This window comes from Pelecanus crispus, chromosome 4, assembly GCF_030463565.1.
Source record: "Pelecanus crispus isolate bPelCri1 chromosome 4, bPelCri1.pri, whole genome shotgun sequence".
NCBI classification, from domain to species: Eukaryota; Metazoa; Chordata; class Aves; order Pelecaniformes; family Pelecanidae; genus Pelecanus; species Pelecanus crispus.
Genome location: NC_134646.1, coordinates 33,068,769 through 33,087,364, shown reverse-complemented (window position 1 = coordinate 33,087,364; position 18,596 = coordinate 33,068,769). Strand labels below are relative to the sequence as shown.

The window sequence follows — 18,596 nt, the reverse complement described above, 5'->3', positions numbered from 1 at the left end:
GGAGCTGAAAAGGATACAGTTTTCTGTCAGCTCCACAATATATCAGTCCAGATGATGGAGGTTTGGGGAAGATTTTAATTAGAGTCAAAGCAGCAGTTCAGGAGCCAATCAAAATAATAATAATAATGCCAATTGTTTCTAAAGACTTAACAGTAAATCAAGAATTTCAAGCCTGCTCTTCAACTACTCTGTTGGAGACAGCTGTTCGTAAATGACCCTTTAGTAAGTTTTCCTACAGGGAAGCAAAAGGAAAGTGAGAAACTGCCAGCTGAAGCTTTTCATGCTGATCTCATTTTTGTCTTTGAGGCTTAAAATATTCACAAGCACTGAAAGCTGATATTTATGAGTAGAGCTGGCGGGGCGGGGCGGGGCGGGGCGGGGGGGGGGGGTCACTTAAACAGCCCCTAGCCCATCACCAACAGCTCTAGCTGCACTCCACCAGCTCCATGGAGATTCAGTACTCTGATATTTTTGGAAGTAATCACCTCCACATAGTTCAGCATTGTTCATTCTAAAAGACATTCTTGCCTTTTACTTTGTTTATAGAATTTTTTTTTAATAGTAATGAACTATTTTTCCTTGTTTTCCAAGTAGTTGAACTTGAAAGAACATCACTTTCTGTTAAATCTTTGTTAAATTGTATGCCCATGTTCTGCTCTGCCTGGAGTACCATTAATCCCACTCATTTTTATGGGGTTCAGTGGACGTAGATATGTGCCAAGTATAGAGACAAAGAAAGCGCAAAGGTGTAGCCAAGGATTTGTCCTGCGTAATGCAATAGGAGAAAAGCTGTACTCTGCAATCTGAAAGGCACAACATATCTCTTTGGCAGCAGCAGAACTTGAACATCAGCACCTTTGATTTAATGCCACAGAGGCCCAATAAACCTCAAACATGGTAACCATTTCCGAGGCTTCTACAGAAAACCGCTCTGTAGCGAACACCTGGCTCAAATAACTTTCTCAAATTTTGATGAGTAGAAATACTCTAAAGCCTTCATTCCAAGTCTTGCAATCCAGCCTAGAACCGTTTCTCTTTTTTCCCCCTTTATATTTATAGCCAATTTTCTAGACAACATGCCCTTGCGAAGTTCTGGCAAGTTGAGCATGGAGACCAGAAAAGAAGATGGTGAGAGTACGGCACCTGCCCCTTCGCAGAAGAAGCTGTCCTGTCAGTGCCACCACCACTGTCCTGAGGACTCGGTCAACAGCACCTGCAGGTTTGTGAGATACATATTTGGTGGTGAAACATGGGAAGATCTATTTGCAGTAGCTCAGCAGTCCCAGGTTGGGTGTTGCAGTTTTTGTTTAAGCAGTAATATGTAAATGAGTTGTTTATACATTGTGTCTAAAAATCAGAGGTAATTTTTACCTAGATACTAGCTACATACTTGTATTTTTATGTTAGGGTGTTTACATCTTTACAGTTTTAGATAATACTTGTATTAATTCATTGCATATGAAATATTCTGAAGGTAGGAGTTTGTTTTTAAAGGTGCATGCAGTTAATGAGAGGAGACTTAATGGAGATATATTGAAATGTCAGTAAATGCTTATAAATTTATAATCACTCTCTGTGGAACACCATTTACAAGAACCCTGCTCTGGGTGTGTGTCTTTGCAATAGCTAAGCTATCTTTTGTAGGTCTTCAAGGCTGGGGGGTTTTTTCTTGCTTCCATGCTAAAAGGAAAGTGATCTTTTTCTTGAGGTGAAGTGTTGCGTATTTTCTTATATTAGCTGTAGCCTTCTGTTTGGTTTTGTGTTTAGAGTACTACAAACTTCTCATTTGGGTTGGATTCTGCTTCCTCAGATCCACCTGTGTCCCTGGGGGAGCAGCATGTCCGCTGTGCGCAGTCCCCTTGAAGGCTCAGCCTTGGTCTGTGTTGCACTGCCACTGCCTGAAGCAGCAGAGGTGACTGAGGGTACCTGTGGTGGGTCCAAGCTGCTGGACACACACTGTTGCCGTTGAATGAGGGTGGTGGTCAAACACCTCTGTCTGGGCTTGAGGTGCCTGTACAGTTTGCTTTAGCTGCAGCAAAGTAGGGCTGAGCTCTTCATGTTCCACATGAGGAATTTAAGCTTTTCTGCTTACTTAGAGCAGGTAAGATGCTGGAGATATTCACCATCAGCTATAGCCTAGTGGAGTTGTGGGAATGTGAGAAGCACGGAAGCAGGGCACAGATGTGAGCCCAGGTGGACGTGCCGGTTGGGTGTGCAGTGCTGTTTGAGGGGAGACAGTCTAACATTGTGTCAGCTCTTCAAGGCAGCACATTAAAAAGATAGGTGGGGAAAGCCTAAGGTTGCTGAAGATACTGATTGCTTTGTTGGATTTTTGAGTGTTGTTTTATAGCCTGACTTAATTCTGCTTGGCCTGCAGTTTCACACTGAAGTGTATCAAAGTTTTGATGACAGCTGTAAATACCATTTCCCCTTTCTATCATCTTCCTTCAAACCAATGCCTAGCCAGGAGTTAGACCTAACTGCTCTCACATGGCAGTCAGTTTAAAAAGCTGTAAAACCCCACTCTGATATCAATTTGCAGATCCCCTGCAGCGTGAATCAGCTGTTTCCTGTTCCTGCCCAGCAAGAGCCACTGCTTTCACACGTGCTGTCTCACACACACGGTAACAGGGAAGTTGCAGATGACTTCTAAATCCATGCATTAGGAAGCATAAAAGGATCCATGTTAAGGAACCCGCTGAACAAGGTTTATACTCCAGCTGGATAGGCCTGCTGTTGCACATTGCTTCATAGGCATCATTGACATTAAATATTTTTCATATTACCAGGAACTATGAGTAAATGTCCTATTAAAATGGATTTGTGCATTTTCTCTCACTGTGATACTTGCAAGAAACTCTTTTCAGAGTCCCCCTCACAGTGTCAAACGCCAAACTTGGTTTTAGGTGTTAATGCCCAAGGATAGGCAGTTAAGTGGTAGTAAAACACAAAATTATAACCCCTTTTGTCTTCATAATCTGTGCACATTTCAGGCTTGAATGTTCTACTTAAGTGACAAAATTATTTTTTCCAATTTAGACATCAAAATAATACTTGAAACTGGAATTTACCCATCAAATATTAATCACTTTTCTGTCCAGGAAAATGGAAACAGTCAAAATACTTGCATTAGAGCTGCTCTTCTTTCCTACCCTGTGCTATCACCTGAGCAGTATCCACCTTGCCACTTGCCCAGTGAGCAACAGCATAAGTGAAAAATTGCTGAAAAGTTTGGAGTAATATAAAACAAAAAAATTAATTTAAATTAAATACCCTGCCTTCATGGCTTGTCAGCAATAATCCTTTTCAGGGTGGTGATCATTGCTATGGCTCTCCCTACTTTGGTGTGAGAGCTGCAGTGAGGTATGAAGGACACAAAACCCCTTGTTTTCCCTACATCTGCTTAACTGTTAGTCTGTAATCATTTGCTTCTTAAATTCCCTACTACATAGGTGGAATTACAGATGAAAAGTGAAATGGGATGTTACAGAGAGAAGAGGGTCCTAAGCCTGCTGTTGGGAAAGAGTAGTTATTAGGTTATTAGCTGTCTGGGTTGAGATCAAAAGATTTGACCAAGACTAACCAGGTTAGCAGGGATTATTCATTTCCCCAGTGTTTTGGGATCATCCTACTAGTCAGGCAGTAACTTTAATATTTCATCCTAGCCTGAACAAGTGTTGGCACAGTTTTAAAGCACTCAGGAATTCTCATTGAACCTCACTATAAAGGAAGTTTCCCCATATTGAAGTTCAAGCAGTATCGATCACACTGTGTTTGTCTGAAGAATAAATTAACGGCTCCAGATTAAAAGTTATTGCATTAATTATCTGCTTCCCTCAGATGTAGCCACTAAAAGCCTTTTACATATTGTATTTAAAAAAAAAAAAATAAACCTCTTGTCAGCTCTATCAGTATGTTAAGCTTTGGGCTGTGCTTGGATCTGCCAGCCCTGGAGGGACAAGCCAGGGTGTGTTGGGGCACCCAAGGGCCTGGCAAAGCCCTGACACCTGGGAAATTCACTGAGCACATCAATAGCTAGGGTGTGGGCTCTGGAGAGCATCAGGCACTGTCCCTACTGGGGCTCTCACCAAAGCAGAGAAGCCTTTTGTGTGCCCAGGAGCAAGGAGGGCTGTGGAAGTTCAATAGGAAAGTGTTTCCAGCTGTATTTAAATTAAAACTCTTAGAATAAAATAGCTAGTCCTATCGCAATCACTGTTAAAAATGTCTCATAAAAAGCAGTCTGCCATTCCACCTGAAGATTTTGGTCTGCTACCACAGGTATTTATCTATTAAAGTATAGACCCCGCCTGTAGTACCAGTAGTCTGAACGTTTATATAAAAATGTGGACATCTGGTGGCCATTTAAAATCCTCTCTATAATTGTATTTTTAGAAATTTAAAAGTCAATATTCTTTAACCACATCTGTATCAAATCCTCTAACAGACTGCTGTGTTCCTATACAGAATTTCTTTATACTTTCTTTATACTTCCGCAGCTTAAGTCCAATAATACTTTAGGGAGCTAAGGATAACACTGCAGCTTAAAATGCAGATTGCTTTCTATATGAACAGAAAAGCAGCGGCTCTAGTTAGACTGTGCTTTAAAAAATGGGGCAATCCACAAGCACAACAAGTTTTAGAAGAGCTATTACAGAGTCATCTCGTCAAGAGAGGGTTAGTGTCGGGGAGCAGTGAGAGGGGGCCCAGCCAAGAGCTGAGGGTGATGCTAGGGCCAGCCATATCCTCACACACCAGGACCCCATTTCCCCAAGGGTACCTGAGCACAGCAGGCAGAGATGGCGCACCTCAGTAACCCTCCACATGGCTAGTAGTGATGTGGTTCTAGGCAGGAGATGGGGCTGGAGACAGGCACTCCTGTACCATCTCTCAGAGAGGGGGTTTGATGCTCAGACCTGAGCTTAAATGGAGCCTCTGGGCAGGGGGTGTGTATGGGTTGGGAGGGTCCCAGATGGGGCGGGGGGGCACTCCGGGCAATTGAAGCTCATTAGTGCACTCAGGACCCTGACAATTAAGATCTTTGCAGAAGGTTCGCAATCCTCTGCTTGTAAAGGGTGTGTTAACCTGCAGTGTGTTGAAACTTTATTCTTCTTTCTGAACATCTGTGCAATTCATAAAAGGCTTTCAGTAAAGAAGCTCAAAGCTGCTTTGAACACAACCAGGACCTTGTTTTACTGTTCCGTTTCAAGTGTTATGTGTACAAAGTGAATGCATGGGCAGTTGTGTCTAATCATAATTAATTGCATATTTTAAAAAGTAGTGTTAGATTTAATTGGCTTTGACTGTAATGGGATTGCAGTAAAGGCACAGGCTGATTAGGTGCCTTGTTGTACTCTATTTTCCAGTCACAAATAAATGCTGACAGTTTTAAAGATTGGGCTGATAGAGTTTAATTTCTTACGTGTTACCCACTGGTCTTGATTGTGTTTCTGCCCAACTGTGTCTTGAGGTAGCTCTGGTTATCTAAAGCAATAAAATAATTAAGTGCTTTTTCAGTGTTACCAGAGGTGATAATTCACTTGAGTGATGTTATTTTCATTCTCCTGTTCTCCAGATGATAGGATTGAATTTTCTTTGTACTTTGGTACGTAGAAGGAAGAAGACTTCAACAGTTGGCCAAAGCAATGAGTTCAGGCAACTTTTCTTTTAAGCAACTTTAATTTTTAGGGTAAAGTTGAACATTTTCTGATAAAAGAGCTATGGTGAGATCTTACAAATTAGCCTTTCAATTTTTTTAATGTTTATTTTAATTTTTTAATGTAATCCTTCATACAGGGCTGTACCAGAGGCGGTTAAGTCCCCTTTGATGATTAAAACAAAAAACCAAAGGTCAACAGAGACAAATTCTTGCAAGCTCCAGACTTTCCTTGCCCCCTCTGCCAGGGCCGTAAGTATCATACATGGCTCAGCAGGTGACTTTGCCCCAAGTGTTTAAACTGAAATGCAAAGTCCCCCTCCCATGCTTTTCAGCTGTGCCCCAGAAATTCCTTGGTCTTAGTTTTGTTCAGGGCTTGCCCATTAGTTATTTAATATAAACCTTAAGCTAAATAGTGGTGCAAGTCCAGTCTCCCTGTATTGAGATGTGTTGCATTACTCTCGGATAGTTTTTTAGCGTGTGGGAGTACTTTGGTGTTACTGTGCAGAAAGTGCTGGAATACCTAAGACTTCCCTTACATATTGAATTTACTTGTACCAAAAGAATTTCTAAAACAGTAAATATCCATGTTAAGTCTGCCCTAGCATTAAAGGAGAAGCTACATCATATAAATTAAACTGCAGTGTAATCTTAAGGTCAAGTAAAAGAAAACATTTGGTCTGTGTTTAAATTTTGGAGACGAAAGGACTAAAAGAAAAGGGAAAAGGAAAAGAGGAAGCTTGAGTAGCTTTATTTTGGCTATTTGTTTCTTGATAGTTCTCACATCTACCGAGATGGATTTTGCACATAAGTGAAAGGTGCTAGAGAGCCCTGGTGAAAATGCAGAGGTACCCATGCTTGGTGCTTTTGCCATACCCCAAGTTGTGCTGTCAGGTCTATAGACCTGTCAAATCTCATATACTCAGCATGAAGCCTGGACAGTTTCTAGGGCTCTCCCTCACAGATTGGCATAATGGCCTGTTTTCTGTGTTGTGACCCCACGTGTCAGGGAGAACTGTTTGATCTGATTTGTGATTTAGTAGAATAATGCAAGACACATTTGGTAGGCCAGGTCATGTCTCGGTCCTGGGAGAATAGTATGGGCAAGTAGTATAGAGAAACTATTGATAGACCTATATATGATATATGAAAAGATGCTCTGCTAGGATGCGTTGGGTACCCTCCTTTTTCTCTGTGTGTAGGGTCATCACTGAGCACCCACAGAGCCAAAAGGTACCATACACAGCAGAGCCTGTGTGGTAGGACCAGCATCACCATCTTGGAGACTAGTGTGGCCAGAGACCGTGGCTTGCTGTGAGCCCGCTTCTTTGCTTTGTTACACCTGTATGTCTCTCCTTGCCTTCAGAGTAGCTGTGCAAACATCTGAAGGTGCATCTGGCTTTTCTCAGTTGGTTTCATGTTACTTACCTGATGCACAGCCGCTAACTGTATTATTTTTTCGGAAAAACTAGCCTGTGTTGAACACATTTACAGTGACTCTTTGTTTTATGGATGGTGTCCAAAGACAGTTTTTGCTAAATTTGGCCTTCAACATCTTTCTTAAGTGAAGAATGCGACAAAATACATGAATTAGATGCAAACTGGGAGTCAGCCAGTTTTTGAATTAGATTATTTCAGCCAGTCTTTACAGAAGAATATGAACTTCCCAGTTTCTGTACATAATATAATCTAGCATTTCTTGATAATTTTTAAAAACAGTGCAGAAACTTGTCGTGTTGCTTTGGGTGGAAATGAAAAGATGCTGTAGCTCTTTATGGTATCAAAACCAGGAGTATAAAGAGGAAGAGTGGACAAAAATAGTAATACCCGTATGGACTCAATTTCAAATAAAATTAAAGATAAGGAATCTTTTCATCAAGTTATTTAACCCGTCTGTTTGTGATTGGCGCTGAATGAGGGAAGAATGTTGCTTTTCCAAGTTCTATATTGCCATCCCTGGCTGCATCACACACACCGAGTGCACGACAGGAAATCTTCAGCAGTCAAGTTTTGGTAGCTGAGGCACCGCATCTTCTGTGAGAAATGGCTGTTGGCCAGCGAGGACATCTGTGTGAGCAGCTGCAAAGCCGTTGGCCTCTGTTCCTCTCTTCTGACATTTAGTAAAGGTCTCGGTTAAGATCACCTCTTTCTTTCTGGTAATCTGTAATTGTAGCAGCACCTTCTACATGAGTGTCTGTCAGTGTTTCCGGTACTAACTCCCTCTATTTTCCTGGCACTTGACTTGGCTGTAAAAATTCACTCTTGGCAAACATGTGACATACCAAATCTGCGCTTATTAGTGATCACAGCCAAAACGTATTTAATTGCTCCCCTGCACCATACTCTAATATGGTGCTTTAGTGGAGGAGGTTAGTGGATGTGTACCTGGATGTATTCAGTATCATCAGGTTGAGTTCCTTCTTTACACACCATTTGCAGAATCAAATTACACAGAATTCAAATTACAGAGTCTAATAAAATAATAATTCTATACTACAAATTTTTGCTAGGAGTGGAGAATAGGTTTTTCATATTAGTTTCCATGTATCAGCAATGTACCTATGTTTCTCTTTGTTCAGTCACCAAAATAAACATAAAATGGGAGACCGTGCAGACTTATCTGACTTGTTTCTGACTTGTTATAATAGTAACAACAGTTTCATTTCTACCATAGGCAGGTATGAGGTAGGCTAATCAATAAAACAGCAGGGGTGTGCTCTGCCCTTTACTTGCAGTGTGTGGTCCATCTGACATCCTGTGAACCAGGAGAAGAGGTCAGGGGTGGGAGGGGGGAAGCAGGTAAGAGATACTTCTTTCTTTTCAGAACAGTCACTTCTACTTCTTGCCCAAACACCTGAGAAATTTTCAATAAGATAATGAGTTCTTACACTGCATGAAAACTTTTTTTTCCCCCCCTTAGAAGTAGAAACAAGCGGTACCAATGTTTATTTTGCTCAGCATTGCTATTTTTAATTGTCTCATACTTTTTCTTCATTATTCTACCATTGTCTGTAAAGAACATGATTTATCCTTATTGTTGGAGCTTTTTAACTTTTCCATTTTGCTCTATCCAATCTAATTTTGTTTGTCTTCTTAAATGTGGAGTAAAATTTTCAGAGGGACTAAAGTGCTTGAGGAGCCTGAATTTAATTTTCAGAAATGAGCTAAGAATCTGAGTCCCATGGCAAGTCAGAAGAAAAAAGAAATAAAACTGCTAACTTTCCTGCTTCTTTTTTCCCTTTCACAATTTGACTTTTCCTTCCCCTGCTTTCCTTTGGTGAACTGAGCGTTTTGTTTTTTGCTGGGGACTGTTAGCTGTGGAGTTCATTTTTGTATTTCACTTGATTGCAATTTATTGTTTTGTTGCTCCGTCCCCTGGGTTAAACTTACTCATTACTTTGAATCAAAGGCACCATGCAAACAAATAAAATCTAATCTAATATAATATTCTACTCTAATGGATTCCTTACAGTCTCTCTTCTTGGCAATCCTATTGTTCCTATCTTTTAAGCTTAAGCAATGAAATCAAGGTGGTTGTTGCCCAGAAGGGTTGCTGTCTCCTTTGCCTTACTCGTATGCGCAATGTCAAGGAAGGGTAGAAGTTATCGCTCGCTTCTCTGAGAAAGTAATTTGTAACGTGCAACCGGTTACTTTTCAAATCCAGAAGTCAATAACCCATGATAGATTATTATTTGAAGTAATAAGCTTACTGTGGCTAGACCCTGCACCACTAATATAAAAATATGCCACAGCAAATGTTTGACATGATCCTATCCAGCGTCTCTCTGTTGTGTAGCTAATACTTACAAATTGTGTTTATCTCTTATATGTGTAACTGTGCCTCTTGTTTCCTACATCTTCATTGCCTTTGCTGTTGTTGCTGTGTTAGACTCTCCTTTCATTCAAGTAAGGAGCAAATCATCTGAAATTTTGCTGTGTTTAAATTTTCTAATCCTTTTTTCTTTTTATTTCCTTGTTTTAACTGAGTTTGTTCCTTCTCTTCTGAAAAATACTCATTGCACATAATAACCAGTGTTATTTTCCTGGGGAAATAACAGAATATTTTATTTTTAAGTGACTTAAATGTCTTATATTAAAGATTTTTTTCTTTATTTTTGGATCCTCTTCCTGCAAATCAGTCAATTTGTGTTTCCTACACACGTTATGTATCTCCCTCAGAGTGCTGAGAAATTAATGTGCAGCAGTCTTGGTAAAATACAGCCACCCTTTTCATGCCCTCCCCCCCTCTTTCCATACCATTCAGACATTTGACCTTCATCGAGGAAGGACATATATCACCAGCACCATCTAGCCATCTGTTAATATACTTGTCCTCCCTGGTGCACATTTTTGTAAACGGAAGCATTATGGATCACTTTAGGCTTATAACCCAAGTAAACAGTTATGAAGGGTGTTGATGATAACTCAAGGACTCATACACGAGAGTGTTGCAGTTTGTAATATGGTTAAAACAGGAATCACAAATCACTCTTAGTAATATTTTATGTTTAGTATCTCAAAAATGTTTCTTTCTTCAGGTCTCCACTGTGGTGCAAATATCCACGCCTTGTTCCCATGCACAAGGCAGACCTGCTGTAGCATTGACGCTTGCATTTATATAGGTCTCCAAAGTCTTAACATGCTAATGACCATAGGCAGAGAACTGAGATGTTTGTTAGTGGGCTTTATAGCTGTGAAATGTTGCAAAGGTAAGTGTGTCAGCTCCAAGGCAGAGCCTTCTTCGTGTGTGCAAGAGCTGGTCTACAGTGCTGTCGGCTGTTGGACTGCATTGTGAGAGGTTGCCTTGGGCGCCTGAGTCTTCCAGACTGCCTTAGTACATAGATTTGTTAACGGCAGAGTTGCCTTGCAAGGAACAAAGTTTAAGACTCTATTCAGCAGCACGTTTTTCACTTCAAAGCCTTTTCCTGACTCATTCTTTCCAATCCTCAGCACTGATGGCTACTGTTTCACCATAATAGAAGAAGATGAGTCTGGTGGACATTTAGTCACCAAGGGATGTCTTGGATTAGAGGGCTCGGATTTCCAGTGTCGGGTAAGAAGGCATTTGCTGCCAGTGTGTTGCATTGCCTTTTGATAGCTTTCAATTGAAGTGCAGTCAACAGACATTACTATGTCCATGTTTTTAACTTCTGTTCATTTGGCAGATAGTTGCTCCGCATTTATTGCTGAGGGAAGTGCATTTACATCCCTGAATGGTGATATTATAGCTGCTCCTAACAATAACAACACTTTGGTTTTGGTCCTGCTGTTACTAGTAACACTTCTGCTCAGAGGAAGTTTGAATTTAGAGAAATGCAGTCTAATTCCTGAGGTCTCCATGGTAGCTAAAGTTAGTTAGGATGTTATTTGATGGACTGCAGGAACCCTTATGTCTTACATGCGGTTGCATTTTGGTTTTGGATTTCTGGTGCCAGAAATTCCCTTCAAGTAAAATGATCATAGAATCATAGAATCATTTAGGTTGGAAAAGACCTTTAAGATCATCCAGTCCAACCATTAACCTACACTACCAAGTCCACACTAAACCAATCAAGGGTAGACTAGACTAAACCATGTCCCTAAGTGCCGTATCTACCCGTTTTTTGAACACTTCCAGGGATGGTGACTCCACCACCTCTCTGGGCAGCCTGTTCCAATGCTTGACCACCCTTTCTGTGAAGAAATTTCTCCTAATTTCCAACCTAAACCTCCCCTGGCGCAGCTTGAGCCCATTTCCTCTTGTCCTATCGCTAACTACATGGGAGAAGAGACCAACAGCCACCTCACTACAACCTCCTTTCAGGTAGCTGTAGAGAGCAATAAGGTCTCCCCTCAGCCTTCTCTTCTCCAGGCTAAATAACCCCAGTTCCCTCAGCTGCTCCTCATAAGGCCTGTGCTCCAGACCCTTCACCAGCCTTGTTGCCCTTCTCTGCACACGTTCCAGCACCTCAATGTCTTTCTTGTACTGAAGGGCCCAAAACTGGGCACAGTATTCCAGGTGCGGCCTCACCAGCGCTGAGTACAGGGGGACAATCACCTCCCTGCTCCTGCTGGCCACACTATTCCTGATACGAGCCAGGATGCTGTTGGCCTTCTTGGCCACCTGGGCACACTGCTGGCTCATGTTCAGCCGGCTGTCTACCAACCCAATCACCTGATGGAGAGCAAATCTCACTGCAGGAGTGGAAGGGGTGTGGGCAATGGAGCAAGGTCACTCTAAAGTGTTTGCCTTTCCTAATGTTAACCTTAAATGATTTTACATGAGTACAGGAAGAGTCAGTCTAACCATCAAGGCCCATGGAAGGTATTTTACCTGGCTTCCCATGAGAGCAGAAGCAGCAGCTAAATTAGTCCATGCAGCAATTCCTGTATTATTCTGGCTAAACTGTTTTGAATACCCATGTTATTTTTGTAATATAAGTCTAACTGATGGATGTATGTGACTTTCACAGTTCTGTCTTGCACCATTAGAGTCAATCAGTCCCTTCTGCAACGCTAGGGCACCAACAGCAATATGTTAGGGGTGAATTAATCTCTTAATTATCTAGATGAAATGTTGCTGGATATGCTCAGTGGCAGAAATCCTTACTCCACACATCCTAGAAGTCTGTAACAGACTGCAGTCCGGCTAACAAGCACATCTTTCAAGTGCCAGAATGAGGGTGTATATTTACAACACAGATAATTACTTACTTTGCTTTCTATCAAATTGTTTGTTGCAGGACACTCCTATTCCACACCAAAGAAGATCTATTGAATGTTGCACCGGCCAAGATTACTGTAACAAACACCTTCACCCTACGCTGCCACCACTGAAAAATCGAGGTGAGAGGAAGTAAATCCAGTCCCAAACTGATCTTTTCCTGCTCTTGCTCTTTGTGCCTTAGGAAGAAACAAAGCCAAAACCAAAGCACCCCCCTCCACCTGCACGTGATTAGAGAGATAAACTGCATTAAACAGTATCACTGAATTCCTGTAGGTCATGTGGGGAGCGGTGCCTTGACCCGTGGCTGCTGATACTTGCTATTATTCCTACTGCATACACGCAGTGAGCGCCAGATGCATTAGTCGCATGGTATTGTCCTAGCACAGACCTGCTGGCTATCAGTGATCATCCCAAAGACTTAGGTTACTTGTGGCAGAGGATGCTTCTTGCTGTGTATGTTTTTAGCCTGATAATAAAATAGAATCCTCTTTCTAGTCCCTGCAGCACGCATTACTGTTGGTCATAACTCCACACACATCTCGGACCAGGTCTCCAGTGGTTAATCAGTCAGTTCAAGTTGACTGAAGTCCATTAAGCTTTTCTCGTTTAAAAGACTTGATAATCCAGCACTAGGACAATAAGTAGTCACTAAAGCAGATTTCCTACTTGAAAAAGGTAGCTGAAAATAGAATGTAGAGTAAAAACTCATGCACTGATTTATTTTTTTTGTTTGTGATTTGAGAACAAATGGACATGTATTAACTTAGATTCTGGGGCAAGGTTTTAGCTTTGTTTGTTTAAACATCACTTTCTGAAAGCTGGTAAAACTATTTTGGCTGGATGTAGCAGAATACAGTTTATAGAAATGTATTCCTAAGTAAGTGTAAATTCATCCATGATAAACTCTTGGCATTGGCAGCAATGGCCAAGATTTGTGGTGGTCGGCATGGAGTTTAGTCTGTGAGAGTCAGTTCAAGGTTGCAGGAGAATTTGCAATTGTGGCATTCTGAGTTGAAAATCCAGTGTGCAGATGCACTCTTAATTACACAAACAACAGATACTTACACAAATGCACGCTCAGAGAAAGCCTTCACTCATGGAAGCTGTTCCCTTCACGCCTATGAAATTTTGCACAGATGGGCTGCAGAATCAGGCCTATGGAGGGCAGTATGTAAATATTTCACTGTTTACTAGCAAGCCATTAAGTCAGTGAAACCTTATAAAATTCTGACTTCCAACATAAGAGTTACAGTACTACTTTGTTCTTTTTTTCATTTTAAAAAGTTCTTTGGACTGAGAGAGAAGCTCCAAAAGGAAGTCAGTATTTGTTCACACTTACTTAGTATATCAATAAATATAATTTCAGTTTGGAAAACACTGCCATGATTCCTTCTTGCTGCTGACTGAGTTTATTCTACATTAAAACTACTTAAAAATACTGAACCAATGCCTAACACTAGACATCTGCCTTATTAAGATTTTAGTTATTTGGCAATACTATCTGCTGCTTATACAGCAAGCAATAAAACAAGCTTTTTTTTGGTAGTGGGAGAGGTTGTTTGTATCGATGCTGGTTTTGCTCTGTGTGTATATGGGGTAAATAAAGCATCACTTGGGCACCGTGGTGGCAGACCCATTAAATAGCAAAGAGAATATTTGTTGAAAGAAAAAATTAATGGAGTTGGATTCTAGCTGCTCTGTGTTACAAAGTTGTCTATTTTATCATGACAAACAAAAGGCGATGTATTCATTCAACACATTCCGAAGACTTTTGTTTGAAATAAGTTCTCGCGCTACTGGTATCTTGGTAGTATATTGTGGAAATATGTTTCAGGAGCTGCTTCATTAAATGTGGCTGGACAGGCCTGAAGTCAGCACCTTTATTAAAGCCTTAAGTAAATATGTCGTTCTTGGTGCCAGGCCTGTTTTAATTTGTCGTTGCTGTATCCTAGTATGAAAGCTCAGAGAAAAGCCATAGTTTGAACTGTAGATCCTCACTGCAGCCAGGTACAAATACTGTGTACAAATACATGCTATTGCCAGTGCCCAGTACTATGGCTGTGATCATCGTTTCTATTGGGACCACTTAGATGAGGCTGTGATTGACTGAGTACTGTTGGAATTGTGTATCAAATTTAACATAAACTGTAAGTACAAAGAAAGAGAAGATTAACTTAAAAACAAGCTTCTAGGAACAACCTTCTGACCTCCAGGATTCCATGAAAAATATGCATGTTCCTCAGCTTTTAAAAAACAAACAGAAATTTGGCTTCTGATGAACTTACGTCCGAAGTCATATCTCATGGGAAACAGAGTCTAGGGAGAGCGTCCAGCTGCAGGTCAGAGGTTGTTGAACTGCAAATTAACCTATGCACCAAGGTAATGTCTACAAAGGAAAGCAACTTGTGTTCTCAAAGTGCTTTTCCAGACCTGGCATGTGCTGGGAAGTGGGTTTTACTCCCCCTCCATGAAAAGAAAGGAGGACCGCATACATGGAAGTGGGAGCTAAAAGAATTAACACCGGTCAAAGTAAGGCTTATTAAGCAAGATGGAAGAAACAAAAGCTAAGCCTAAATTTTCACCTCATCTTAGTACAGAACTAGCAGGATAAAATACCCCAGAGAAACCATGAAGTCCTCGTTCCAGCTGTACATCTGTCTTATTAAGGAAATCAGAGTCATAACTGGGTCTGATACAACACCTCTGCTTTAAACAATAAAAGATATTCCTGGAAATCTCAGCGAAAGCGCAGGCTGAGACCAGTCAAAAGGAGAAATATGTCTTTACTGATTTAGAGCCTATATAAGCAGAAGTGGTGGTGCCACCGTGTCTGGCTCCCTGCCTGTAGAGCTAGTGATGAATGGGCAAGGGAATGATTGGAGGAATGATGGGGTTTGATGTGTGCACACAGTCTCCACGCCTCAGATTTCACTGCAGTTTTTACTCGGATAACCGTAACATTGTGAACTGGAGGGACCTGGGGAGGGAGGAGAACCTCCTCTCCCTTTGATATGCTGACTTCTCCCTTGAACCTGCTGGGTGGCATTTTCAATGCACTCCTCAGCACGGTCCCGTGGATGGCACAGTGAGGGGAATGAGTGGTGGAGGAGGGGGAAATCACGGGAGAATAACTGAGAGGCAGCTTGGTATCACGAAAGGCCCTCCTTTTGTTGCCATCTCTCCCTTTCCGTGCTGCTCACCGCTGACACCAGCACGCACCGCTGTTTTCATACAACATAAAGCTGTTAACGTGCCGTTTGCTGGGCTTCACTATTATCAGCCAGCTGAGGTATGTGAAGAAGCTTCCCAAACCTACTGTGTGTTCTGCGTTCCCTGCACCATGCTCCTGGTAATCGCTCACTGCTGCCTCTGTGGAAGCTACTGCTTATTCTCATAACCCTGTTGCTTGGCATGTTGTGGTTGCCAAGTAACACTAAAAAGCACGGTACTGGACTTCTGAAAGGACAGAGTATCTCCATCATGCAAACTGGCACCAACTGGTACCACAGTCTCCATCATGGAGCCCATGAGCCAGTGATTAAGTGGACTCACAGCTGAGCTGCCCCATCCCTCCACCTGGCGAAGGAGGTGCCGAAAATGGTGCAGGGAAAGGGAGGTTTATCCTGCTGCTCTGTGGGGAACAGCATGGGCTGTAGGAGGAGAGAAGAGTTGGTCTCCAGCAGTGCCAGCCTGGCCCGGTTCAGCAGAACAGACATTGCTGGTATAAGAATGGGGGCATGCTTTTAATCTTGAGTTGTCCACGCGCCAGTGGGTTTATGAAGTCCTCAAGTGAGCAAGCAAATGAAATTCTGCCAAAATGCTTTGAAAATGCAGGAAGTATTTGAAAGGTGAGACAATAGCTCACTTACCGTTGGTATTGCCTCTCATCATATATAGCCAAATAAATATAAAGACATATGGAAGTTATTCTCCTCTCCTGTGAGAGCCAGTTGCATTCCCATGCTGTGTGTAGTGAGCCACTACTAAAGCTATGTTAGCTGACTTCATCAGCATGGGGGACATCATCTACCGCAAGAGCATAAGCATCGCTGCTGCTACAGTCTGCATCAGCAGCTCCCAGCACGGAGATCAAGGTGTGTTCCTTTATGTCTTGTGTGCTTTCCTTGCGCTTGCTTCACATAATTGCATTCATGTACCAAAAAATTTTGCAGTATTGGAGTCTGAAGGTTGTTTGAGAGCTACACAGCGCTTCCAAATGCCTTCTGGCCTCTGGGAAAATCATGCTGCGTTTATTTACTTTTCTGAATGGGAGAATCATAGAATCATAGAATGCTTTGGGTTGGAAGGGACCTTTAGAGGTCATCCTGCCCAACCCCCCTGCAGTGAGCAGGGACAGCTTTAACCAGATCAGGTTGCTCAGAGCCCCGTCCAACCTGACCTTGAATGTTTCTAGAGAAGCCCATTAGAAACATCAAGCACGGGCTTTGGATCATTTAAACCCTAAAAATGATTGGAATTTGATTCAAGATTTCAGCATATTTATCATCCTTCTCCCAAATGTACGTACTCAGACACACACAGGCAGCATGAACAGTGTGGGTGCTTTACAAGTTCTGATAGGGCAACACTTTGTGTCTGTGTAAATGCGGAGACTTCCATGGCTGTAATGTCCAGCACACACAAGCAGGAGCAAGATCTGAATTGCGCTCGCTGCGTCTGACATCAGCCTTCATTACTGCTAAGCACAAAAGCCTAACTTCCATCGTGGCATATTCTGTGAAGTGGGAAAACCCTTGCGGTGGACAGTTAACTGGGTTTCTCCCAAGTATAAAATCCCACTATATGGTCTGCGTGCTCTGTTTATCCTCTCCTCAGCTGATGGGCTGCGACATCTTAAAACTGTTACAAACCACACATTTTAGAGGGAGATGGCTGGCCGACACGGGCTGCGTACAAAGCGTGGAGCAGAGCCCTTAGCCCTGCCCAGCAGCCATCGCCTTCGCGAGAGAGGTCTGAATTCCCCGGTGGGCTCTCGGTTTCGGCTCACAGCCCAGTTGGAGTGGCAGGCCAGGTAGAAATCTGCTGCAGCAGGGAGAATGACGGGCTCCAGTGTTTTCCTGATAGACATCGTGTCAGTGTCCCCTTTCAAAGGCATCGGCTGTGTCTTGAATGTTTACATTGTTAATGCTCCCGGAGCAGGTAATGGCAGACTAAAACATGACCAGTGTGATCAAAAGGTGTGTTAGTAGGTAATCTCTGTTTGTAGTGGAAAGGGGAAGGAACGAAACAGTTTGGGGACAAAAACAGAAGGAGAAGCTGGATCTTTAAAATAAAAGAGCCTGACAGTAAACCAAGAGTCCCTTAGGAATCTCCTTGTCTCATTACCCTTGTAAATCTGAAACGTAATAGCGCCGTTCCAGGATGAGTCGATACGGATAGATTTCTTGCATTTTACGATGTGTTCGGCATTAGTGTGAAAGATGCAAGACAGCGAGGCTGGGAGAGCTTCAGAAAACATGGTCCTCATTTGCGTTATACCAGATAGCAACCTTGGGTGGGTGGTGTGTGTGTCTGCATGCTGAAATACCATAATTTTGAGACTTTGCAGGGCGAGGGAGGCTAAAGAAGAACAGTGCTAAGTTTCTTTGTTTCTCAGCAGGGGAGCATGCATGAAGGTCAGGCTCGCTTGCCTGAGTTGAGAATACAAATTTGGAGATTAATGGTATACTTTAAAGGAGAGTATGAGTCTGCCATGCAAAGAATGACTGAAACGTTTTAATAGTTTTTACATAATGGCATTTTCTACAAGTTGACGCATTTACTTTTCAAAGTGTTTTACAGAATAGCTGCTGGAAGGATAGTTTTGCCCACCAGCGCAGGACCAACTTGCTGGCACACAGGGCTGCTATAGAGTGAATGGAGAAGAAAATTCTTGCTCAGGTGTTTAAAACGGGATCCGAGAGACAGATTATTCTGCAGTGTTGGAAATATATTTTCCATGCCTCTCGTGGCCTGCCTTCTTGGGAGTTGCATGGTCTGCTGTGTCTTCCCTCCTAGGATAAATGCAATTATTCTTTTCTTTTTTATATATTAACTGCCCAATAGGATGCTACTTAATAAGAGTGATTCAAGGTAGAGGTAGTAATTTTTGTATGTCCTAGCTGATCACATAGGTTAAGACACACAGCTACGGGTCTTAAATGATTTTTCATTCAGAGCCAAACGGGGAATTGCAAGTCAAGGCGATATTTTGCCTGAGTGAGGGCTGAAAAATCA

The 18,596-nt window shown here is 42.2% G+C and overlaps 1 protein-coding gene across 1 annotated transcript in view; it reads left to right on the top strand.

Annotated features, from left to right (window-relative positions):
• Nucleotides 1-1,076: 1,076 nt before the first annotated feature.
• The window catches only part of BMPR1B (bone morphogenetic protein receptor type 1B), a 31,530-nt gene continuing 14,010 nt past the window's right edge, over nucleotides 1,077-18,596 (top strand). The window contains exons 1-3 of the mRNA XM_009493575.2: nucleotides 1,077-1,219; nucleotides 10,604-10,706; nucleotides 12,376-12,478. Coding sequence (XP_009491850.1) covers nucleotides 1,077-1,219; nucleotides 10,604-10,706; nucleotides 12,376-12,478 — 349 coding nt within the window. The remainder of the gene's footprint in view (nucleotides 1,220-10,603; nucleotides 10,707-12,375; nucleotides 12,479-18,596) is intronic.